General features: G+C 45.8%; 1 protein-coding gene across 1 annotated transcript in view; it reads left to right on the plus strand.

Annotated features, from left to right (window-relative positions):
* The window catches only part of ACLY (ATP citrate lyase), a gene marked incomplete at its 5' end in the record, with an annotated part of 1,378,630 nt that overhangs the window by 1,190,713 nt on the left and 161,105 nt on the right, over positions 1-26,812 (plus strand). The window contains 1 exon segment of the mRNA XM_044054761.1: positions 3,501-3,583. Coding sequence (XP_043910696.1) covers positions 3,501-3,583 — 83 coding nt within the window.

A 26,812-nucleotide genomic window follows, 5' to 3' on the forward strand; every position in this document is an offset into this window, starting at 1 on the left:
ATTCTTGGCCACCTTGGACATCAAGGATGCCTACATTCACATACCCATCAAGCCAAGTTTCAGGCGATACCTTCGCTTCTCTGTGGCTTCTTCTCACTATCAATTATTGGCCTTGCCCTTTGGTCTACAGCACCAAGAGTCAGTTGCTTGGCACCAGTGATTGCCTTCTTCAGGACCCAAGGGTTCCAAATCCCCCCTATCTAAACTGCCTGCTCATCCAGGCAGATTGCAGAGAAAACCCTTCAGCTTCACCTGCAGGCACTGGGTTTCCAGATAAACCACCCCAAGTCCAACTTGACTCCCATTCAGGACCTAGGGTGCAGGATTCAGACAGATGTCATGAGGGCATAACTACCCCCCCCCCAAAGGTGCAAGACCTGACACAGTACCTGTCCCTGGTCTTTCAGACCCAAGAAATGACTACCAGGCAATACACTATCCTTATGTTACCACTGGCAAGGCTCCACATGAGAAAGCTCCAGTGGTACCAAAGATCCATCTGGACTCGGCACTCATCTTCTGGAGTACAGAATCACCTTGTTAGCCTGCCTGAAGAAGGAGATTCTTTGGTGGGTGAATCAGGTGAGCCACAACCCAGGCCTACCACTTCAACCCCCCCCCCCCTACCACCACCAACACAGGAAATGTACACAGACACCTCAGACCAGGGGTGGGTAGCAATGTTGGGACCTCTAAAATCCATGGCTCCTGGCCAGATTCCAACAAATGGGAACACATCAATGTAAGAGAGATGAGAGCAATCCTGGCTGTGAAGACCTTTCAGACCAAACTCAAACAGGGCTCACTAAAACTTTTCATGGACAATAGCACAGTTCTGTAGTATGTCAACAAATGGCGGAACTAAATCTTACTTGCTGTGCACACTAGCTCTCCTTGTGTGAGAATTAGTCAAGAAACAGGGAGTGCCTCTTCAGGCAGTTTACATCCCTTCAAAACAGAACTGTCAGTCAGACACATTAAGCAGGTCCATGTCATAGGCCCACGAATGGATGCTCTACAGAGATGTGTTCTTGGACCTAGTCCACAAATTGGGTACACCTCAAATAGACCTGTCTGCCTCCCCCATAAACAAGCAACTTCCCTCTTTCTGTACCAGACTGCCCAACCCTCTAGCAAGGGCAACAGATGCCTTTTCAGTTTCGTGGAAGGGGATGTTTCTTTATGCATTCCTCCCCTCCCCCTCATTCAGAAGGTCTTACTGAAGATTCTGCAGGACAAACCAAAAATCTTGTTGCCGACCCCCTTTTGGCCAAGGACCACAAGGGCAGTCACCACAAATTTACCCTACAGAGTGGACATCCTCACACAGGGCAAGGGATCTCCAATCCACCCATACTGGCAATCCCTATAACTCACCCTGTGGATGATAGAATTCTCATTCCCTACAGACACGTGCTCTCTGTCTTGCAGGAGGCCAGGAAACCTAATACAAGGGGATCTTTTGTATCCAAGTGGAAAAGATTCTCCATATGGTGTCTCCAGAAACAGTGGACCCTTTCCAGTGCGAGGTTCCATTAGTACGGTCTTACCTGTGTGAACTTCTTCAGGCAGGGTTAGTATATTCTTCCATCAAGGCTCACCTTTCAACCTCTGGAACCCCCTTTGGCTTCCAGGTTGCCGGCTAAGCTGTTTTTAAAAGCAATACTATACCTCAGATCACCCAGGAAGCCCCCTCCCCGGAACCTGAACTGTATGCTAGAGAAGCTCACGGTGCATCCCTTTGAACCAGCATCCAAGGCCTCTCTTAAATACTGCGCATGGAAAACAGTCCTCCTGGTGGCATTAACTTCAGCTAGGAGAGTGTCTGAGTTACAAGCCCTTATGGCCATTCCCCCCTTTCTTATTTTCCACAAAGACAGGGTAACCCTTGGGACCAAACCACCCTTCATGCCCAAGGTGGTATGTGAGCTTTCCTTAAATCAAGCCATACACCTTCCTACCTTCTTCACCCACCCGCAAAATGACAGTGAGAGAGTCTTACACTCCCTTGATGTGCACAGGCAGCTTAGGTTCTATTTGAACAAGACCAAGTCATTGAGGAAGTCTGACCAGTTGTTTGTTTTCTTCCACCCCAGGACTCTGGGGAAAACAGTAACAAAGCAAACAACATCTTCCTGGATTTCCAGAGCTATTACATTTTGTTATGCACATCATGGGAAATCATTGGGACACAAAGGTCTGAACACCTCTTCCTTCACATATTCATCAAACATTACAAACTAGACCAGATCTCTGAATCCAGGGCTGGATTCGCCAGGGCTATCCTCCATGGATTCATTGAGAACTCCTCCAGACCACCACTCTCCATCATAGTGAGTTTTGGCACTCACCCAAAAGTATTGAATACTGCAACATGTGAATAGAAGGACACAGAATAGTTGTGTAAAAGCTTACCATAACCGTAGATGTCCTTCTCTTCCATGTTGCAGTATTCCTTCCTCCCCTTCTACCCCACATTCAGCTGTAAGCTTCCCTAGCTGGATGGCACAGGACTGGCACAGCTTGTCATGGGACTGAGGTCCAACTGAGGCACTCAGTTCTGAGGTCTGGTACATGCAGACGTCACTTTTATGGCCCACGTTTGCTTAGTCATGTCAGACATCCTACACACCTTGCAGTGACTACAGACTTTTGAAGACTGGACGGACATTCAGGTAGCAAGAGGAGGAAACCCAAGAGTACTGAATACTGCAACACGGAAGAGAAGGATATCTATGGTTATGGTAAGATTTTGCACAACTATTCTATCTGAATGTAAAATGTTTCTACATTTTGGATGAAGGATGCAGGTTTTGCTTGGTTTGGGCCCAGCATGTGATATTGTTCTTCTGAAGGGATGCTGTTCATTATACAGTGCAATTATTAGGGTGTAACATCTGTAGTCATTGCCTTCACAATGATAAAACTGCATTCAAATTTGAGAAAAAGAGCCAGACAACACTGTTTGAAATAAAAGTCAAACTTGACAAAAAATAAATGAAATGAATAAATAAGTTCAACATTACATCCACCTGAGTACCCTTACAGAGATGCATCAGCTTGACAGGAGCATGCACATTCACGTAAATTCAGTTACACCCCATAATAAAAATAATGTATGTGACATAGTAAGCCACATCATTGAAATAGCAACCATGTACGTGTGCTTGTTAGAGTACTGTAAATCTGCATGATTACTGTGAAGACACGCAGAGCAGAACAACCAAACTGGAAGGCAGTGCAGGCATACATCAAACTTCATTAGACAAGAATGAGTCTTTTTAAATACCATTGTGTAGTAGCAGTGATTGCTCTTCATTGGCCTTTTATGTACCCACAAACTCTGTCATTCTGTAAGGGGCACAGTCTTTGGTTAAACTCAACAGACTGTTGAGCAGTGTGTTAATGTTTCCTGGTGCAAAGGTAATTGATCAGTATCTAAATGGTTGTCAGTTTTAAACTACAGTGGCTGTAATTTATTTTGTTGTCCTTGATTCTAGAAACCAAATCTTATCCTGAACGTTGATGGCTTTATTGGAGTAGCATTTGTTGATCTGCTGCGGAACTGTGGATCTTTCACACGGTAAGAAACACAACACATCATTGAATGGGTATGTTACCTTACTGTTGAATATGGCTGGATATGAGCCTTTGAATTTTTAGTGTCAGATCTGATACCAAAAAGGTAATTTGCAGTAAATCTTCAGGATGTTTCTCAGTGTCAGGAATAGTTGAGAAGTGAAACGTTCCTGGGCTTGCCAACTCCTTCCCTACAATGCAGCATTCCCTACTACCTTTCTCTCCAATTCTTTCCAGCCAGAAAGACACTCTAGGCAAAGAAGAAATTGCCAAAGACTGCAGATTCAATACTTCGGTTAACTGAGGTGTTTTGGTGAATCTGTCCAGCCTTGGGAGTATAATCTTTTATCAGAGATTGTCTTTTTCATCCGATTCAACCATGGAGTTATGAAATCTCACTGGATACAACCTCTGCACATTTTCAAGAGCTTGAATACAGGGCTCTGACTCATCCTGTATCCATAATTCCCTCTAGTCCCAGATTACCTCAGATCTTGTTTGCTGCTTGATCCTTCAGGACGTGTGATTCGATGGCTCTGACAATTTCTACTACAGTAAGTACTATGTGATCTTTTTGAGCTGTTTTTGATGTGTCTCTACCTTATTACACTTTCGGAGTTTTCTCCTACTTCAGTACATCCTTCCCACATTCCAAAAAAAAACTTCTATATATTTGCTCGTATCTCTTTCTGAGTTTTTTTTTCCCTGTACTTTTAAGTCTTAATTAGCTAGTTTTTGTTGGGATAGTTTGTGGTGCTTTTTCCTTGGCCACTGTTTTTTATTGTAGCAGTCAGTTGCTGGCTGCTGCTGTTTTACGTTTTCAGCTTCTCTGTATGTCGGACAAAGCCACTGGATTTAAAAAATGCTCTGCCTGTGGCCATAAGATACCACCACATGATCTCATTCACTGTGCACCTACTGCCTATGGGTCTGTTAGTTAGATTCTGACTGCAAGGCATTTGCTTCTTTCAGGGCCAGGGCACTTAAAAGTCACTGAGACAAGCTTGTGCTAAAGGGCCTTCTTCCTGTCCAAGCAGGCAGTTCGGTCAGTCCTGCCCCAGAGGAGTCTCTCCTTCAGCAAAGAAGACTGAGAAAGCAAATGCTGCAAAGGAGAAAGAGCAAGAACATGAGAAAGAAAAGTCCAAGGAGTCAGGCAGAGTAAAGGAAAAAGAACAAGAAAAGAAATCCAATAAATCCAGGAAGAGGTCACCTGAGTTGTCAAAGCTGTCCGGCCCGGCTCCAAAATCAGTGAAGGGCTCAGATCTGGACCTCAATCTGATCCAGTCACCATGTCCTCTAAGTTTCTCAGTAGAGCCGATGAGTCTGAGGCTTCATTCCCCATTCCAGTAAGAGAAACCTTGTTGGCCACCTTCATTTCATAGGTTTATAGATGTATACTAGACTAACTGCTGCAAAGGCCTTTTTAAGCCTAGCCATTCAACCCAAAAGTGTCACACAAATTTTTGTACCTTAAGCATTTATAATCAGGAGTGTATGTTAATTGGGGCATGATTTTACTGACCGTGTCTGTCCATCAGAGACGTGGGCACCAGACCAGGGTAAATTTCCAATTTCCCATCCACTGGTTTCATCCTTCAGGCCCTTTTGCCTGAATTATAATACAGTTGGGGGTCATCCCAGTGCTGACCCCCTCTGTGGCTCTGGGTACGGCCCATTCCACCCCTCCACTGGTTTCTCCTTTTCCAGTCCAACTACGAGATCTGAAACCCGTGGACAACAATATGCCCTGTAGAGCACCTTTGTTGGAGCTGACAGTGATTTTGACTTCAACTGCTATTGATTCCCTCACTCTTGGCTGCTGTCGAATCAGGATGAGTCTCTCAGCCAAAGTGCCAGAGCCGGGGTTCGAGGTCAACTGAAGTATTCAACGCCATCCCTTTCCCTCAGCACCTTGATGCTAGACAGCTCGGCACCATTGTTGACCTCAAGGTCGAAGTCAGGGGCACCTCACCCCTTCCCCTGTGGCTTGGCTGGGCGCTCCCTCAACCCCATTTTCATCTTTGGCCTTCAAGGCATTCGAGAGGGTTCTCTCCAGGTGCAGAGAAGGTGTCTCTTCCACACGCTGCTCCATGCTGACCTCCCTTAGATCCTGTTTCCGTATCTGCTTGTCTTGATGGACAAGGATAGGCAGCCTCTTTCAGCCTCTGCGTTCTTGCCAGCTGTTCTCCATGTTCGACTTTGAGCCTTCCCTGAGAGCCAACATAGGGGATATTCTTAAGAAGTGGACTTGTAAGAGGAGACATTTGGACTCAACAAATTCAGTCACTGGGGAGACAGATTTCAATGAGGAAGAGAGTTCCCCACGATCCCTTCCATAAGATATTTCATTTGGAGGCATTGTGGAGTTAATGAAGTGGGGGGGGGTCCTCTGAGGCTCATTTTTCTGAAGAGTCTGTGTTCCTTGAGGCATTTGGGGCTGTCTCGTCTTCTTCCTGGGTGGATCCACTCACTGATGAAATGAATAGACTTAGTTTCTCAGCGGGCATGGAAGGAGCCTGATGTGGTAGAGCCATTTCCACAAAAAAACAGTCAAGATTTTAGTGGCCTCCAGGACTAGGTCCCACTTGGAGCAAGGGTCCTTCAGTGGATGCTGTGTTGGTTGCGGCAGCCACAAGGTAGGAGGTCTCAGAAAAGAACACATCTGTTCATCCCCCTAATAAAGAATCTCGGTTGTTGGACAGGTTTGTGAAATGGACCTTTGCACTCCGAGAGTTGAACTGTTTAGCTCATATAATTGATTTTCAGAGGGTCTTGACTAAGGAATTGACAATATTCCCTATTGGGTAACCTACCTGTGGACATTCAGAAGTCTGAGTACCAGTTGTCTCCCCTCCAGTCATTGACTAATGTATACTTGTATCTGCTTTCTAATGCAGCTAATGGTACAGCTGGGGCAGCAGGCACTGGCATTGCTATTCTCTGGCACTCCTGGATGCAACTTTGCAGAAAGCTTCTAGATGTCCTTCATCAATGGCTCCTTTGATGGTTCAACCCTGTTTGGACCAAAAGTGAAAAACACTTACCAGGAGTGAGCAAGAAGGCAAGACCCTGTATGCAGTTAGCATATACTTTTCCATCCCACAGAGGATCTTCTCCCGTAACCAGAAAGGGGGAAAGCTACGATTCTGAAAATCCCAGGATTTTGGCCAGGACACTTCTGTGGACAGGCCACCCCCTCCACAGGGTAACTTTAATGGACATCACCCCAGAGGCAGAGGCGGACCACAGAATCAGGGGATGTTCTTCATGTTTCACTGTTGCAGTCATCACCTGTGTGGGTTGTCCCTGCTGTGGTAGCCCTTGGCCAGCCCGAATACCAGAGTCAATGTTTTTCTGCATCGGCTGCTGTCACTTGTTGACTGATGTCAGGTCAGTGCTATAACGCAAGGCAGCCGACACCATTACACCAGTCTTTCTTGCCGTGGAGCCTGTAGCAGAAGCAGTTCACAAGTGTCTCAGTCGGTCGCTACCAGAGTTAGAATTACAGCTGAAAATGTCTAAAGCTAAGTACCTTGTTGGGGATCCTTTTTTCTTGCATTAACCAATGTCTGAAAAAGTTAACCATCATCTTGCCTGTGGAAAGCATATCCCACACCAAGACTTCCATTCATACTGTGTCACTTGTTTAGGCCCAGACCACGATGTCCCCCGTTGCCAGTTCTGTGCCCTCTTTAATGTGAGAACCATTCGTCGTAGAGCTGTTATTGTAGACAGGTATTTTCATCTTCCGTCTTCGGATTCTGAAATGGCGTCCGTCAGCCAACAATCCGTAGACGTTCCGAAAAAGCGTGGAGATAGAGACAGACAACACAAGGCTAAGCCTTCCGATGACTCTGCCGCTAAGCAGGTAGTCAGTTCTCCGGAATTCAATGAGGTGCTTTCGCAGCCCCTGATGCCCGATATGATATTTGTGCAGGCCTCTACTGAGACCCTTTTGAGTCCGGTATGCCGCAGAAATCTTCTTAGTCTTCTGAGCCTTTGGTTGTCTCTGACTCTGTCGGGTCCGGAGCCGCAACGCAGGCACTGGCTTCCGAGGAGGCCTCTTGCACTACCGAATCTAGACAAAAACCGACGTCTTCTCATCCAACTACAGTTTCTCTCAGACTGATGGATACTCTTAGGCCTAGAAGCCAGGCCACTCCTTGAAAATCTACCTCTAGCCACGATCTTACTCCTGCTCCACCACCCCAAGCCCACATGCTTAAAATGGCAGATGATCTCATCTCCCCTTATCAGAGGTAGTCAGGCCACAACTTCTAAATGGAAAAGACACCCTTCTTCTGAAATAATGACAGAATGGGATTCTGAGAAATCTGATTATTCAGATTTTGAAGAGGAACAACAACCTCTGACTGCTTATGAGGATTCAGATGCAGAGGAATCCATTCCTTCTGCCTCCCCACCAGAAGACCTTTCCTTTGGGGAAACCTTTCACACCCTCAGGGAACATTTCCACTGGGAATCTCAGGACTTCCCTTGGTCTAAGAAAAGACTGAGAGTTTCTGGACCTGCCCCGGCAAAGACTCCTGGCTGTCTCCCCTATCTTAGAAATGGTGGATGATGTTTTCCATGAATCCAGCTTAGCCCCTGATGCCCTCACACCTGCTCCCAGTAAACCGACAGGTATTACAGAGTACCGGATTCTCACAAATACCTGTACAGAAATCCCACTGCAGACCCGGAGGTCATTACACGGGGAACTAAAGGAGCTAAGGCTACTTCTGCCAAGAATCCTATTCCCTCTGACAAGGATTCCAGAGCTCTGGACAGATGGAGTAAAAAAGTATACACCTCTGCAACCTTAGCTATCAGAGCACTCAACTGTCAGTTCCATATGTTAAAATATCAACAACGCACTTTGGAACTATTAAAGCAAAAGATTTCAACTTTCCTGACTGTGCCAATTCGAACGAGTTAGATTTACTGCACTCTACTTGTCAAGTGGCCAAACACTCATTACACTGTGGATATGACACCCTAGAAGCCTCAAGCAGGACAGCAGTGTCAGGATCTGTCATTAGGAGACATGTATGGTTGAAGGAGCAACCTCTCCCTGATCATGCTAAGTCTAAATTAATTGATGCACCCTTGGATAAGGACTGCATATTTGGAGTAAAAGCAGAAGAGGTGCTTAAATAGATGGAAGATAAAGCAAAATATATGCAAACAGTAAAAGATTTCTTTCAGTTTCAACCTCCTAGGTTCAGCAGGAATTTTCCCTCTAAGCAGTGGTCCTTCCCTGCACCTAGCAGACAGGGGCAAGGTAAGCCCCATAGGGGCAGACCACCCAGGCCCCTCTCCCAAGGACAGCAGAAAGCCAAACAGTGGATCACTTCCGCCCCAAAGGCAGGGAGTTCTAAGCCATCCTTCTGTGGCAAAAACTCTCACTGACTCCGTCTCCCCCCTCTGCCCTCCTTTCACTCACCAAAAGCTAGGAGGAAAGCTCTTCCCTCTGCAAAGAAAATTGGCTTTCTGTAACAAAGGACCAGTGGATCTTAAAGATAATTTTTCAACAAACTCCCAATTCCAAGAGGGTACCCAGACTTACCTCCACATCAGTGGGCAGAGGCATTGAAACCAGTCCAAACTCTTATATCCCAGAGGACAGTAGAACCTGTCCCCTCAGATCAAACAGGCAAAGGCTTTTATTCCAGACTATTCCTTGTTCCCAGAAAAGAGGGCACTTGGTGCCCCATCCTGGGTCTGTCCATTCTGAACACCTCCCTGGTGATCCTCAAATTCAAAATGCTAACTTGGCAGCAGCTGCTGCCTATGCTGACAAAAAAATGCCTGGTTAGTGACCCTAGACCTAAAAGATGCCTACCTCCACATCCCCATAAGGCAATCCTGCAGGAAATTCCTGCGCTTCAGAGCAGGCTCACAACACTTTCAGTTCTCTGCGCTACCCTTTGGCTTATCTACTGCTCCCATGGTATTCGCCAAATGCTTAGCCTCAGCCATAGCATTTTGCAGACAGAGAAATATACAGATTTACCCTTATCTGAACGACTGCCTCATTCAAGCAGAGTGCAAAGAAAAGCTGCTCCAGGACCCCCTCTTTGTCAAAACCCTCCTAATTTCCTTGGGGTTCGCCATCAACGAGAAGAAATCAAAGCAAACACCCTCGAGGAAGATCATTTTTCTTGGGAGCACTGCTGGACACAGCATCCCAAATGGCCTTCCTATCCCCAGAAAAGCAGAGCTTCCTGCCTCTTTACTGTACCCAGCTGGCTTCCAGAAGTCACCTCACTGTGAGGAAGTTCCTGCAAGCCTTGGGGTACATGGCATCTTGCATCCTCCTAATTCCTCTGGGCAGGCTTCACATAAGGAAACTTCAGTGGTATTTAAAGAGCCTTTGGTGTCTGCACTCTCAGCCTCTAGATACCTCTCTCCCTCTGATCCCCTGTATAAGGGCTGAGTTTCTCTGGTGGGCAAAACAAGGGTCTTCCCTTCATCCTCCACCCTACCGGGCAGACCATCACCACAGATGCCTCCGACATTGCTTGGGGTGCTCACCTAGCAGGCAGGTGCACCCAAGGTCTTTGGGATGCCCAACACCTTCCCTTACACATCATCCGGAAGGAAATGATGGAGGTACAAAAGGCTCTGACATCCTTCAAACCCCATCTCAGGCCAGGGGGTTCTCCTTATCAAAGCAGACAACACCACATTAATGTGGTACATCAGCAAACCAGGAGGGACCGAAGCTTTACCCTCTGTACAGGCTAGCCATGAACCTCTGGCTGACAGCCTCCTCCATGGGATTACACCTAATAGCCCAATACCTACAGGGATCAACAGCACCCTGGCCAGACCACTTAAGCAGAAACTTACTGGACCCCCACAAATGGCAGCTTCACAGAAAAATCTTTTTGCAAGTCACTCGAGTGGGGAACTCCGGAGGTGGATTTCTTTGCTTTGCACCTCAACCACCAGCTGAAAAGATTCTGTACCAGGGAGTATCGCCACCTACATGGAAGGTGGATGCCTTGACCTTCCCCCTGGAACTCCCTCTTTGTGTACGCATTCCCTCCTCTGCCTCTTATTCCCATGGCACTGATCAAGATAAGGGAGCAGAAGACCATTGGCCATCCTCATTGCTCCAGATTGGCCCAGACAGCATTGGTACCCCTTACTGCGCAGCCTGACATTACAGCCTCCCAGGCAGCTTTCCCTGATCTCAGACGTCTTAACTCAGGTAGGGGGGATGCTACACCCAGACTTGCAGACTGTCAAAGTGTCAGCATGGCTAATACTCTAAAAGCAAACAGCAGGCTCAACACCATAAAATCTTACGCAGAGTAATGGAAAAGATTCTGCTCCTTGAACCAGTCCAGAGGGAGCAGTTCCTCACAACCTTTCATCCCTCTTATCCAGGACTACCTAGCAGAGTTACTCAATAGTGGCCTCTCCTCCTCTTCTGTTAAAATCCACACCTTAGCCATTTCAGCTCATTTTGATACAGATCAGCCTCTGTTCTCACATCCTTTGATTAAACAATTCCTCAGAGGGGCTTCTAATATCAGTCCCAGAAGGCCACCCACGCCAGCCTGGGACCTGAATTATGTTTTGGAAAAACTAGCCTTGTCACCCTTCTAACCTGCTGCTTCAGCAGAACTGAGATACCTCTCCTGGAAGACTGTTTTCTTACTAGGTATCACCTCAGCCAGAATGATTTCAGAACTTCAGGCGCTTATGGCCATTGAACCCTTCATCATTTTCCATGCAGACAGGGTCTCCCTGAGGACTAACCCCTCCTTTATGCCCAAGGTGGTATCTAATGTGACTCTCAACCAGGCTATACATCTACCCACCTTCTTTCCTAACCCTCAAAACAAGGGGGAAAGAATTCTGCACTCACTAGATGTGCACAGACAGCTCAGATACTACGTAGACTGTACTAAACCCTTCAGGAAAACAGACCAACTTCTTGTCAGCTTCCCCTCAGGGGCAGAGGGGAAGCCCATTGGAAGCAAACCATTTCCAAATGGATATCACACTGTGTCCATTTCTGCTACAGATTACATGGGAAACCACCCGCTAGGTCTATTCGTACCCATTCCACTAGGGCAGCATCCACTTCCACAGCATTCCTCGGAGGAGTTCCCACCAGGGACATCTAGGAAGCTGCCAACTGGACCTCTGTCCATACCTTTACAAAGCATTACCACCTACCTCTTTTCTCTAAGGCTAGGGCAGGGTTTGCCTCTGCAATTCTGCAGGGCATGCTAACCCATGCCTAGGTCTCTAACTAATCCTTCCTCCCCTCTCCTCATCTTTGGGAATCCTCCCACAGGTGATGACTGTAACAGTGAAACACGAAGAACATAGTACAGTTGTGTACACTTACCATAAATGTAGATGTTCGAGTGTATTCACTGTTGCAGTCCTGGATGTTCCTTCGTGTTTCACTGTTGCAGTCATTACATTTGGGTAATCTGCTGGCAGGTTGCCCTCAGTCGGTCTGATTAACAAAGTCTTGGGTCCTGCGTCGGTTGCTGTCCCTTCTTCCATGACATCAGTTCGTCAGGGGTATAAAACATGCAGCCGATGCCATTTTCATCAGTCTTTCTTGCCGTGCGGTGCCCGAAGCAGAAGCAGTTCGCAAGTGCCGGTCGGCCGACTCCTGAAATTTTCGTTTTCGAGTTTCAGAACTGAAGTCTTCAACCTAAAGCTAAGTACCCCATTGGGGAAACTTTTTCTTGCTCCTTACTGATGTCAGTAAAAGTTAATTGTATTACTTGCGGGAAGCAAATACCAAATAAGGATTTTCATTTGTACCGTATTCCTTGCCTAGGCCCTGACCACAACGTGCCTTGCTGTCATTTTTCTGCTAAATTTAATCAACGCACTATTAAGCGTCAGTATATTTTTGCATCTAAATATTTTGGCTCAAGATTTAACTATCCAGAAATGTCGTCTGTTAGCAATCCGACTACCGGAATACACAAAAAACGCAAAGAAAAAGACAGAGACAAACCGTCGAGGTCCAAAAATGACGACGAAGCTTCTCCTAAGCCAGTCGCCGGTTCGCCAGTACTCACTGAGGCGTTTTCGCAGCCCCTGATGCCTCCTACTTTTGATTCGCAGGCCTCTACTGCGACCCATTCGGAGTCCGGTATGCCGCGAAACTCTTTAAGTATTGAACCCGCAGATGTCTCTACCTTAGATTGGTCCGGAGCCGCTGAGCAGGCACCGGCTTCTGAGGGTGTTTTCAGGCCCATAAGATTTGTATATTAAACCGACGCCGTCTTCAAAACCTAGGCCAAAATCAACTTCTATGTCTAAACAACCGACGCTTGGGCCACATGCACAGGCCCCTATGCCTAAAAAATAAATGATCAAAATGGCTGAGGATTTAATCACCTTGATCAGGGGTTCCCATCCCCCTCCTGTTAAGAGGCCTAGGCAAGGCACTGATTATGAATCATCAGATCAGGTTTCCATTTTTTCTGATTCCTCTTCTGATCAGGAATTATCTATTCCACCTTATGAGGACTCTGATGCAGAAGAATCCATCCCTTCTGCTTCTCCTCCAGAGGATTTTTCTTTTGGAGAAACTTTGCATACCTTAAGGGAGCATTTTCACTGGGGGAGTCAGGATTTCTCAGAATCTAAAAAGAGGCTTAAAGATTTCCTTTTTCCTCAGCATAAGCCTTTGGCTATACCTCCTGTTCTAGACATTGTTGATGATGTTTTCTCAGAATCCAGCATGGCTCCTGATTTCCTGCCGCCAGCTCCTAGTAAGCCAGACAGATATTACAGGGTTCCTGACTCCCACAAATTCCTTTCTAAAAACCCTACTGCTGACCCTGAAACCATTTCTCAGGGTCCCAAGGCTGTTAAGGCTTCTACTGCTAAAAATCCTGTCCCTTCTGATAGAGACTCCAGGGCACTGGATAGATGGGGTAAGAAGGTTTACACATCTGCAACCTTGGCAATCAGGGCTTTAAACTGTCAATTTCATATGCTTAAATATCAGCATCATGTCATGGGCTTACTTAAACAGAAAATAATGTTGATTTCTGACTGTGTGGAAAATAGAGTTACAAGATTTATTGCATTCAGCTGAACAAGTTGGAAAGCATAATTTGCAATGTGGTTTTGATTCCTTGGAGGCCTCTTGCAGGGCTGCTGTAACTGGATCTATAATAAGAAGGCATGCTTGGCTCAAGGAGCAAAATCTGCCTGATCATGTTAAAGCAAAATTGTTGGATGCTCCTTTACAACAGGACAGTCTATTTGGTAATAAGGCAGAAGAAGTTTTGAAAAATATGGAAGACAAAGCTAAATCTATGCAAACTGTAAAAGATTTCCTACAAGTGCAACCACCCAGGTTCAGTAGGCACTGGCCTACTAAGAACTGGTCCTTTCCAGTACCCACTAGAGCCACTCAGGTCAAACCCAGACACTCCAAAGGCTCCAGGTTTCAGTCACACAGAACTTACAGAACAAAACAATGGGGTGCCTCCACCTCCAAATCTGGAAGTAGCAAGGCACCTACCTATGGTAAACAGTCTCAATGACTTTCCTCTGCCATCACCAAGCACTTATCTTTTGGGCAGCCCCCTTTGGGGGGAAAACTGGCACTTCATGCACAAAATTGGCATCTAATTACCCAGAACAAGTGGGTTTTAAATATAGTATCCCAGGGATACAGATTTCATTTCCACACATTGCCAGTCCCAAACGGATGGCCAGATCTGCCTCCAAATCAGTGGGCAGAGGCCCAGAAACAAGTTATGTCCCTCATGAATATGGGGGCTATTCAGCCTGTACCAAAAAAGGAAAAGGGACAAGGTTTTTATTCAAGACTTTTCCTGGTACCCAGAAAAGACAAATCATGGCGTCCAATTCTGGACTTATCCATTCTAAATACATTCCTGGACATTCCAAAATTCAAGATGCTGACTCTACAACAGTTACTGCCTATGCTAGGCAAGGATACCTATCTGGTACCTCTAGACTTAAAAGAGGCTTACCTACATATCCCAATCAGGGAATCTTGCAGAAGATACCTCCGCTTCAAAGCAGGCTATTTGCATTACCAGTTCTCTGCACTGCCCTTTGGCTTATCTACTGCGCCCAGGGTCTTCACAAAGTGACTGGCACCAGTAATTGTATTTTGCAGACAAAGAAACATTCAAATTTATTCTTACCTGGACGATTGTCTAATTCAGGCAGAAAACAAGGACACTCTTCTAATACATCTGGCGTTTGTAAAAAGGCTTCTAACCTGTCTAGGGTACACCATAAACGAAAAGAAATCGCATCTGGTACCCTTTCAAATAATTGCATTCCTGGGTGCAAGCTTGAATACAACTGCCCAGATGACTTACCTTACGCCAGAAAAACAAATTCAATTGATGAGTTACGTACAACAAGTGGCCACAAAACCCCAGCTATCTGCAAGACAAATTCTGCAGGCCTTGGGGTTCTGCATTCTAATAATTCCATATGCAAGACTGCATATGAGGAAACTTCAATGGTACCTAAAAAGCTTATGGAGTCAAAATTGTCACAGCCTGGAAGCAAGGATTCCTGTCATTCCTTGCCTGCAGCAAGAGTTCCTATTGTGGGCAGAGGCCTGTCACCAAAACAAGGGACTGTCATTCATTCCACCCCCTGCCACACAAACCCTGACAACGGACGCATCAGATTATGCTTGGGGGGCGCATATGGCAGGGAGATGCATTCAGGGCCAATGGAGCCCAAATCAAATGCACCTACATATCAACCAGAAAGAGATGCTAGCTGTACAGAATGCTTTGACAGCCTTCATGGACTTTCATCATCCAGGACAACTACTGATAAAGGCAGACATCACCACAGTTATGTGGTACACAAACAAGCAGGGGGGTACCCATTCCTACCCCCCTTTGCAGACTAGCCATGGTATTGTGGAACACTGCCTTGAATTATCAAATGCATCTACAAGCTCAATTCCTGCCAGGAAAGCAAAACACTCTGGCAGACGAACTAAGCAGAAATCTTATGGACCCACATGAATGGAAACTGGATCCACAAATCTTCAGCATGTTGACACGCAAATGAGGGAGCCCAGACATAGATCTTTTTGCCTCACCCCAGAATTATCAGTTGGACAAATTCTGCACAAGGATTCATCACAAATAAGCTTTGAAAGTGGACGCTCTATCCTTCAGCTGGAAAAACCTATCAGTCTATGCCTTTCCCCTTCTGCCTCTGCTCTCCAAGGTCTTACTAAAAGTCAGACAGGAAAAAACAAAAATTATTCTGATTGCTCCAGACTGGCCTCACCAACACTGGTACCAACTCCTATGAAATATGTCACACTTTCCTCCATGGTACCTGCCTCAGATGCCTTATCTGCTGTCTCAGCAAAACTATCAAATTCTGCACACTCGGCTCCAAACTCTGAATCTTGCAGCATGGCTAATCAACTAATTTCACCGGTTAAGTCTCTCAGCAAACCTGTGATGGATGTCATTTAGGAGGCTAGAAGGCCTAGTACTAGAAAATCTTATGGAAAAGATTCTGTGCCTGGAATCAATCACAAGGAATAAGCACAGCAATGCCCAATATTCCTCAGATTCTGCAATAATTAACTGAGATGCTTCACAAGGGCCTATCTTTCTTTTCCATAAAAATACATGCCTCTGCCATTTCAGCTCATTACAACACAGAGCCTCCCCTCTTTTCTCATCCCCTGCTAAAGTAGTACCTCAGAGGGGCCAAAAAATTAAGACCTCCCAGGAGAGCACCAACTCCTGCATGGGACCTCAATTTTGAGTTGGAAAAGCTCACCCTACCTCCTTTTGAGCCAGCTGCTACTGCAGACATAAAATTTCTCTCTTGGAAGACGACTTTTCTTTTAGCAGTCACTTCAGCTAGAAGGATTTCAGAACTACAGGCTCTCATGGCAGTGGAGCCTTTTATAATCTTTTACCCAGACAGGGTGGCGCTCAGGACCAATCCATCCTTTATGCCTAAAGTGGTATCTAGTGTGGCTCTTAATCAGTCCATTCATCTGCCAACTTTTTTCCCAAATCCACAGAACAAGGGTGAGCGGATTCTGCATTCATTGGATGTACACAGACAACTAAGATTCTACTTAAGCAGGACAAAATCTCTAAGAAAATCTGAGCAATTACTGTTGGCATTTGCTTCAGGGGAAGAGGAAAAGCCTATTTCAAAGCAGACTATTTCAAGATGGACAAGCCATTGTATTCGTTTCTGCTACATGCACCATGGTAAACTTGTTCTCAAGGGGATCAGATCCCATTCCACCACGTCTGCATCTACTTCTGCAGCCTTTCTCAGAGGGGTTCCTACCAGAGACATTCTAGAAGCTGCTACCTGGAGTTCATTTCATACGTTCACCAGACATTACCATTTACCTCTCTTCTCTAAATCCAGAGCAGGCTTTGCCATTGCTGTCCTGCAGGGCCCTATAGCTGCTCCTAGTGCTGTATAATTTCATCCTCCCAACCATAGCTTTGGGATTCTACCCAAATGTAATGACTGCAGTAGTGAAACACAAAGAACATAGTACAGTTGTGTACACTTGCCATAAATGTAGATGTTCGAGTGTATTCACTGTTGCAGTCGTGGTTACCCACCCGCCAGCCCCGTTTTTCTCTTACTATACCTCTTCTTTCTTTTACTATGCTCAAAAGCCTTTTTGGTGCATTTGCTTTTTATTTGGAGGTATATTTGTTGTGTTCTAAATTGCATGCATATATATATATTGCTCCCCATTTGGGGGGCACCTGACATCTGGGGCAAGAAAAACTGATGAAAATGGTGTCGGCTGCATGTTTTATACCCCTGACGACCTGATGTCATGGAAGAAGGGACAGCAACCGATGCAGGACCCAAGACTTTGTTAATCAGGCTGACTGAGGGCAACCTGCCAGCAGATTACCCAAATGTAATGACTGCAACAGTGAATATACTCGAACATCTACATTTATGGTAAGTGTACACAACTGTACTTTTCCCTCCCTCCTTCCCCCTTATATCCACTTTCCTCAGAAATGTCTAAAGTCCATAAGAGGTACTATCAATCACTACAAATGGATACCGTTTTTCTGCCATCCCACCAGTCCTCCCAGCTTTCTTAGACACCTTTTCAGCAGCTTCTAAAAATCCTGATCTCCTTGTCCTCACAAGATACTCAGATGCAGTCATGATGCTGCAGAGGCCTCAACCAGATCTGCAGCTTCTGCCTCAGTGCTCAGAAGGTACTCTTGTGTGAGGCTCCCACCCCCTACCTGACGATATCAAGGCTAAACTTCTAGATGCTCCCCTAGACAATACTGCCTTGTTTGGGTCCCAAGTGGCAGAACTTTTCAAAACCCTCCAACAGAAGGGGAAAGAATTACAGGACTCGAAACATTTGTTTGTGTCACATATTCCTAAATTCCACAGAAGTTATCCTACTAAGATACAGTTCATTAGAAAACATTCTGCTCCTCTTCCTCCTACAAGGGGCAAAAAGAGTTCCAGAAAACAGCAGTCGCCTTCCAGGCCTGCTCAGACACCAAGCCACAAACTTGGTTTCAGGACAAGGCAGGTAGCCTGTAACTACCTGCCTCCCCTCCACATAGTTTTCTTCTTTCCCAGAGACTGTCTTACTGCCTCCCTTTGTGGAAAAGCATTAACTCAGACAAATGGATCTTGCCAGTCATAGAAAAAGGTTACTTCATGACTTGGGAAATTCCTCCATTCCTGAGGCATCCCACAGCCATCAAAGGACCAGCTGCCCCTATTCCAACCAGTCTTGGTCATCCTCCTCTCTCAAGGGACTATTTAACCAGTCCTTGCATCAGACAATGGAATGGCTTTTACTCAACTTTTCTTGGTCCCAAGACAGGATGGCCCATGGAGACCCATCCTGGATCTCTCTCACCTCAACCATGTTTTTCAAGTACCCACCTTCTGCATGCTTATGCTTCAGACTTTATTTCCACTGCTAGTGCCTCAGGCATTTTTGACCACCTTGGACATCAAAGATGCCTACCTTCATATCCCTGTCTGACCCAAATACAGGAAGTACTTAGGCTTCTCTGTGGGTTCATCGCATTTTCAATTCTCTGCTTTATTTACCCTTTGGACCATCTACTGCTCCAGTCTCCAATGGTAGCCTATTGCATGGTCTTAGGATATACATTTCCCCATACCTAGACAACCTCCTGATGCAGGCAGATTGTTACAGTACCCTCCAGAACCATCTCCAGACAGTCATTTCTGTTCTGCAGTCTCTGAATTTCACCATCAGCTTCCCCAAATCCAGCCTAAACCCCTCCCAGGACCACGTCTTCCTGGGATGCAGAATCGGGACAAACAATGTTACGGCATTTCTCCCACCCAAAAGATAGAAAGCTTGAAGGAATACCTGTTGTCTGTGATCCACGCCCCTGCAGTGACAGCAAGGGAATACCTCAGAATCGCAAGGCATATGGTTTCTACAATCCCCATTTTGCCACTGGCAGGACTCCACATGAGGAAACTTCAGTGGTTCCTGAGGTCCACATGGACTCAACACTCCCACCCCTTAGACCACTCCATTCCATTCCTTCCTTGATTAAGGAAGGGGATCCTTTGGTGGGTGGATCAAGTCTCTCTGAACCCAGGACTTCCCTTAAACCCCTATGTCCAGTCCAGGAAATGTAAACTGATGCTTCAGACCTGGGTTGGGCAACTGCTATGGGCAGCTTGAAGGTGCAAGGCACATGGACAGTCCCCTGCAAGAGGGAGCACATCAACATCAGAGAGATGAGGGCTCTCATCTTTGCACTGAGGACCTTCCAAGATATTCTGAAGTTGTTCATGGACAAACAGCACTATTTGGTATATGAACAAACAGGAGGGGAACAAGATCATACTTGCTATGCAGACTTGCATTCCAGGCTTGGGAATCGGTGGCCCAGCATGGAGTCACACTGCAGGCTATCTATATCCCCTCAGCTCAGAACACTCAGATATCCTGAGCAGGTTCATGTCACAATTTCACGAATGGGTGCTACACAGGGATGTGTTTCTGGACATAGTGCACAGGTGGGGTACGCCCCAAATAGATCTGTTTGTCTCCACTCTGAACAGATAACTTCCACAGTTTTGTGCGAGGGATGCCTTCTCTATCTCATGGAAGGGCATGTTTCTGTACCCATTCATCCCCTTCCCACTCTTACAAAAAGTCCTAATGACAATTCAACAGGACACACCAAAAATCTTGTTGGTGACTCCCTTTTGGCCAAGACAGCATCAACGGCAAGCATTACAAGTTACCAAACAGAGTGGACCTACTCACACAGGACAAGGGATCCCTAATCCGTTCCCACTTGAAATCTCTGAGCCTAACCCTGTGGGTGACAGAGTTTTGATCCCTTTCAGACACCTACTCTGAGGACGGGCTAAATCTCCTGCAGGAGGCCAGGAAACCCAATACTAGGCGATCATATCTGTCCAAATGGAAAAGGTTCTCTATTTGGTGTCTAAAACAGCTACACCCATTTCAAGGAGGGGTCACCTTAGTGCTGTCTTATCTGTGTGAATTGTTGCAGGGAGGGTTGGCATATTCCTCTATTAAGGCTCACCTTGCTGCTATTTCTGCTTGTCTGCCTCTTGAGCCTCCTCTTGCTTCTAGAATTCAAGTGAAGTTATTCCTGAAAGGAGTTTTTCATCTCAGGCCCCCCATGAGGCCAGTTCTTCTGCCTAGGACCTGAATTATGTGTTAGAGAAGCTCACCCTTACCTCGTTTGGGCCAGCAGCTACAGCCTGTTTAAAGCACTGCACTTGGAAAACTGTGCCTTTGGTGGCCCTGACATCAGCCAGGAGAGTGTTGGAGCTCCAGGCCCTCATGGCCATCCTACCCGTTTTAATCTTCCACAAGGATAGGGTAGCCCACTATGTACTAACCTGTCCTTTATGCCTAAGGTGGTCAAGTTGTCATCCCTGAACTAATGTATCCACCTCCCCACCTTTTTCCCACAACTACAGAATGACAAGAGTCCTGCAGTTCCCTTGATGTTCACAGACAATTAAGATTCTATTTAGACAAGACCAAATCCCTTAGAAGATCAGAGCAACTGTTTGTCTGCTTTCATCCCAGGGCTCTGAGAAAAGCTGTGACAAAGCAGACAGTTTCCAGCTGGATTTCCAAAGCCATCTCCTTTTGTTGTACCTTCCATGGCAAACACCTGGACTCTAACATAAAAGCCCATTCCACTAAGGCCATGGCCTCCTCTGGAGCATTTTTCAAAGAGATGGACACTGCTTCTATTCTGGAAGCAGCTGCCTGGACATCTGTCCATACCTTCACCAAGCACTACAAACTGGACCACATGTCCAGATCCAGAGCAGGTTTAGCTAGGGCAGTCCTGCATGGATATTTGGAAAATAGTTCCAAACTACCCTCCTCTTCTTCCCTTTGAGCTATGGCATTCACAAAACCACCCTCTTCTTCCATTTGAGCTATGGCATTCACACAAAGGTTATGAATACTGCAACATAATAATAGAAGGACATAGAATAGTTGCGTAGAATCTTACCATAACCGTAGCTGTCCTCCTATTCCATGTTGCAGTATTCTATCTCACCCTCCTTCCCCCCTGGAAAAGAATAAAGCTTTGCTGGATGATTCAGGACTTGTGCAGCTATCCTGGGACTGGGGTCCGACTAGGGCATTCACTTCTGAGAAAGGTACATGCAGACGTCACTTTTATGGCCCATGTACCCTCTGGCCAGTGTCAGACATTTCGCATACCTTGCAGTGAATAAAGCTTTTGTATACTGGCTGGACCTTTGGGTCGCTAGGAGGAGGCTAACCCAAAAGTTATGAATACTGCAACATGGAAGAGAGGGACATCTATGGTTATGGTAAAATTTTACATAACTATTCTTTACTAGACTGTTGGCCCTGAGGTCTTTACAAGCCTAGCCCAGAAAATTCAGCCCATGTTCTGACAAGTCAGCACCTGATGGCCCTGTCCAGCAGGGACGTGGAATCCGGGGGGTGTATTTTCTGTTCCCCATCCAGTTATCCAGGTTGCACTTAAAAAGGGTTAATGTGGTACTCTGATGTGGAGAGGGAGTCTATTCCACAGACAGGTGGATCTCTGGGACACAGATCTGTCCCACCAAATCCTGTTGAGGTCACGCTTGTGGGTTACTCGAGTGGAGCTTGACCCTTGGATATGCAGCAGTCCCATCAAGGCAGGGTCTGAGATTGCTTTGTGTGCCAGACAGAGGTCACGTCTGAGGACTCTGTATGAGACTGAGTACAGGGACAGGGCCTTTAGCCTGTCTGTGTATGGTAGATGTTTGAGGCCCTGAATTCTCCTGGTAAGGAACCTCTGTGGTCTATCCAGCTGCTGCATCTCCTTTGTGAGGTACATGCTGAAAGGGGCATTGTACTCAATTATGGATTTTATAAGGGAAGAAGACAGAGATGTTATGACCTTCTTGTCCCTGTATGAGATGCCCTTACTATTGAGGTGGGCCATGTAGAAAGCTTTCCATACAAAGAGGCAATATGGCAGTCAAAAGTCAGTTTGAATATCAACCTAGGTGCCCAAGTCCCTCACAACTGATTGCGTGCTTAGGACCTTGTTATTAATGTGATAATTTATGGGGAAGTCACTCTCCCCAGAGTGGGTGATGATGTAGTTTTTGGCATTCAGTTTGAGGCCATGTTTCTGGCACCAGTCACTTGTTTGGTTGAGACCTTCTTGGAGGATGTCCACATCACTAGGGGAATTGATGATAGCACCCAGCTTGCAGTGATCCGAAAACTTGGTAAGCCATAGCCCCTTGGTTTGGCCTGTACCTCAGAAAAGTATATCCCAAACAACAGAGACCCCAAGACTGATCCCTGGGGTACAACACTTGTTACGGATCTGCTGCTTGAGGTGACTTCCCCTATTTTGACAAGGTGGGTTCTGTCGGTGAGACAGTTTGTTACCCATCTGGTAACATACAGATTGATGCCTAGCTGACAGAGTTCATCTATTATACCCGAGTGTGGAATAGTATTGAAGGCTGTGGCCAGGTCAAGGTAGGCGGTGTGCACCATCTTCCCCTCATCCATGGCTTTGGTGACTGTCTCAAAGAAGTCGACCAGATTTAACAGGCTCGACCTGCCCTTGATGAAACCAAACTCTGTGGGATTGAGTGTTTGGAGGTTGTCACTGTCCTCCTTAATGAGGTCCATGATAATCTGTTCCATGGCCTTGCAGACCAGGCTAGTCAGGTTGATGGGTCTGTAATTTCCTGGATTGATGGATGCTCCACCTTTGTGCAGAGGTATGACAGTGGCTGTCCTCCACTCAGCTGGGATGAAGCCAGTACACGGGCTTTGGTTGAATAGAGTGCCTAATGGTGCTACAAGTTCCTGCCCAAGTTCATATAGGATGCAGACTGGGGTGTTATCGGGTCCCATGGAGGCTGTATTTTTTGCCTTTGAGAGGGTAGTGATGACTTGTTCCCTAGAGATAATAGGAGGGGGGCAGGTGCTGGGGATTTATTTATTTATTGCGGATATCCACCAGACAGGTTTACTCTTTCTTGAGGAGGAGGATTTTGTCCTGTCGCTTATTCCTGATTCCATGCAGGTGTATAAATGCTAGTGTAGTACTTCGGTGTAGGTTTGAACATATGTGCCAGTTCCTGTGGAGGGTGAGGGGAGGGGCTGTGGCGCTGTTTATACCTTCCCTCAGGAGGTTGTAATCAGCTTTGGAAACGTTTTTTTGTTTGACCCGGCTGGGGGGGGGGGGGGGGGGGTGGTTACGGGGTCAGGGCAGATGTTGACTTCAAAAGTGACGACTTTGTGGTCAGATCTTACCAGGGAAGGATGACACTGTAGGGATGCTGCAGTGATTGCTCATGTTGGTTAATACCAAGTCCGAGATAGTTTCACCTCTTGTGGGGGGTGTCAATCAGCTGGTCCAAGGCATTTGTATTGACGAAATCGAGGAGTCTCTGGGCATTTGTGTTTTGGCATGAGTAGTTCTTCCGATTTGTGGTTGGATAGTTAGTCGCCCAGGATCAGAGTAAAGGGTTGAATCTTGATAGATTCAAAGAGGTCCAGATAGATTGAGTAGGCATCTTGAGTCAACGTTTGGGGGCCTGTAGCTAGCTATGATTTGAATAGGGGTCTTGTCAGTGGTTAACTGCATCTGGAGTGTCTCCTGTGCATCATACTGTTTGACCAGCCTGGAGGTGTGTATGTCTTTTATATATATTGCAATTCCACGTGCTTTTGCTTTGTTGGCCACGGTTTGGGGTCTGAATGTATGATAGAATGAGTAACCTGGTATGGCTGGGGTGCTCTCCACAGCTTTGAACCAGACTTCTGTGACTACACAAATGTTAGCATCTTACAAGGTTAAGAATGCTTGCAATGAGTGCAGCTTCATGTGTAAACGCCTAGCGTTTAGCAGTATGACCTTTAACTTGCATTTTTATGAAATTTTCATGTTGGTAGTTTTGACCTCATGGCATTGCCAGAAGCCTGAAGTCCAAGGGAGACAAATGTAGGCCATCTCTGGCAAAGCATTGTGTTTTGTCAATCATAGCTTCCCAGGCTGTCGGGTATTGGATCCCCTTGGAATGACACTGGAGACTAAGCCAATTGATGGTCAGTAATTTTTCGCTTGTATTAAAGCATCATTCTGGGTGATGGTAGAATGCTGCTTAAGGCTAGGAACATACCTGCCTGGGAACACGCATCTAGCTAGCTCCATCATGTCTGTCTTCATATAGTCCAGGGGGGTACATCTCAAGTCTTTCACACCAACATGGACTATGACAGAGTCATAATAGTACCTGTAGTTGAGAGACTTGAGTGCATGGGTGATGAGGTGGATTCTGGCACCTGACAACTAACTAACTAACCATGACTTTCTCTTTTTCCAGCCTGATGAGGCGCACATCACAATGGAGTCTCCTATGACTGATATGTTGGGTTTATGTTTAGGCCTTAGTGGCTGTGAGATACAGGTGTGTGGACTTTGTGTGGTGTGGTGGGCAGTGGAGTTTGCATGTGTTTTTGCATCTGAAGTCTCTTTTCTTTGGGTATGTTTTTATTGTGGACGTCCACATATTTGGGTGGTGTTTGAGGTGTGGTGTTTATGTTGACAGCCTTGTCCGGGCCAGATATACTGATTTGTGAGGGAGAGAGTATTAACTGTGTGTTCTTAATATAATTACATCTCTCACAAATTGTGTTCCTAGATGGTGGTAGTTGAGGGTTGTCTGTATACATGAGGCAGTTGCTACACTGTCTCAGGATCCCCATATCCACCAAACTGGCAGGAGAAAACGTAGGAAATTGTCCATCCAGGTTTGTCAGAATCTGAGGGAGAAAGGCCAGAGAGAGCTAAGAGGGTAAAGGGTGGAAGGTGTAAGAGTAGTACTACTGGGTGATCACACAAGTGCTAGTAAGGGAAAATTTGTGGCTGGAATACCTCACAGAGGGTTAAAAGCAAGGAGCAGCTGTGGTGCATGACGTGCAAACAGCTCAAATACGGAGTTTAAATACCACAAAAAATAGAGGTTTCTAGTAACACAGAAATCTAGCCAATCCTGTCCCTACTTTCTTTACCAATCAGCTGGTCCCAGACAAGGTCCAGGCAGCCCTGCTACTCTCACTAGCAAAGGAGATAGGCCCCTACGAAACACAAGATGGCTGCCAGAAAAACAGAAGGCAAAAAAAAATAGCTCTGAATGCAGCAAACCTGTGCTTTTCTTTCTTCTATATACCTATGGATATTTGCACTGCTACTACTTGGCTGGACCACCACATCTTTGTCTCATAAGATGGACATTCAGTCCAGGTCCAGGGATTCATTTTATACTACTGTGTTTGGAATATCCTTCCTTAGTTTCTCCTGAGGAATTGTCATGGCTGGGGATTCTGGCCACAGGTTGAATCCAGACAGAGCAGACAAGATTAGATAAGAAAGTTATGTACTTACTATAGAGATATCCATGTTCTCTTTCTGTCTGGTTCAACCTCCCTACCCTCCTGGCTCCAACCTTATTGCTGATTTGACATGTCTTTCCTTCTGGTGACCGAACAGTGGAGGATCTTCATTGAACTCTTCTAGAAACTCATGTTTCCCATGGGTGCTCTCCTTGCATTTATGGGAGGTTTGTGGATCAGTTGGATATGTTGTATCATCATATTTTGATTTGTAGGGGAAACTTGTTCTGGGGAGTTGATGGAGGTGCGGAGTGTTACAGGTAAGGAAGGTGATGTCCAAATGGACTAATGGCTTTTAAATTGGCCAGTGTCAGATACAAAGTCCCACAGGTTGAACCAGATGGAGTAAGACAACATGGATCTGTCATTGTGGTGAGTACACAACTTTCATTTTGTTGTCAGTAAACTTTCCTCCATATCCTCCTTTACCACTTTGTGTGGCTGTGACAAGAATACTCCATCTGCTTATAAACACGCTAAATGCCTTTACATTTTTAATCTTTTCAGTAAAATTTTTACATAATAAATATTAAAATAGATCCACGTGGTCATGTTTTAAATCGGTCATAAACAGAATTATCGCACAGAAATGTCAAGTAATTCTGAAGTATCCTGTATCAATATATTTTACCTCACATACCCCCATTTTGTGCATACAACCCTGTCTTTGCCTAGCATATTAACTGCTTTGTTTTATATCATAATAGGCAAGCAACTTTTCCCACATTCTGTTAATCCTGTACCTTGACTATCTAAGCCTTACTGCCTCTTCTAATTTTTTATCACTTCCCATGTTCCTTTTCTGAGTGTCAACCTTATCCACCTGCCCTGTCTATTTCTAGTCTTCAGTGATTTCCATTATACCTGAAAAGGTCAACCATTGAAGTCTCAGCAGTGTATCAGAGTTGAGCAGCCCCAGGTTACCTTTCCCATCCACATGTGCACAATTTCTGTGTTGCTTTTAATTCGCACCCTGTCACACTACACCTTATCTGGGCACTGTCTCCAAATTTCCACAACTGTTATCCTTCATTGTTTTTCCTTTTAAGTCTTGAATTTTGACAGCTGTTATCTCCCATTATCTTTACCTTTTAAGCTCGACTGAGGTTTTGTGTATACATCCACGCAATATCCTTATTTGCATATATAACAGTGGTACCCACCTTTGTTTCCCATATAGCTTCCATAAGTCTGTCTTTGACCATCTCCTTTCCTTAGTCCCTAGCTCTCCTGCAAGTCTTGCCA

Source organism: Protopterus annectens, chromosome 13.part0, assembly GCF_019279795.1.
Source record: "Protopterus annectens isolate FY-2018-M chromosome 13.part0, PAN1.0, whole genome shotgun sequence".
NCBI lineage: Eukaryota > Metazoa > Chordata > Ceratodontiformes > Protopteridae > Protopterus > Protopterus annectens.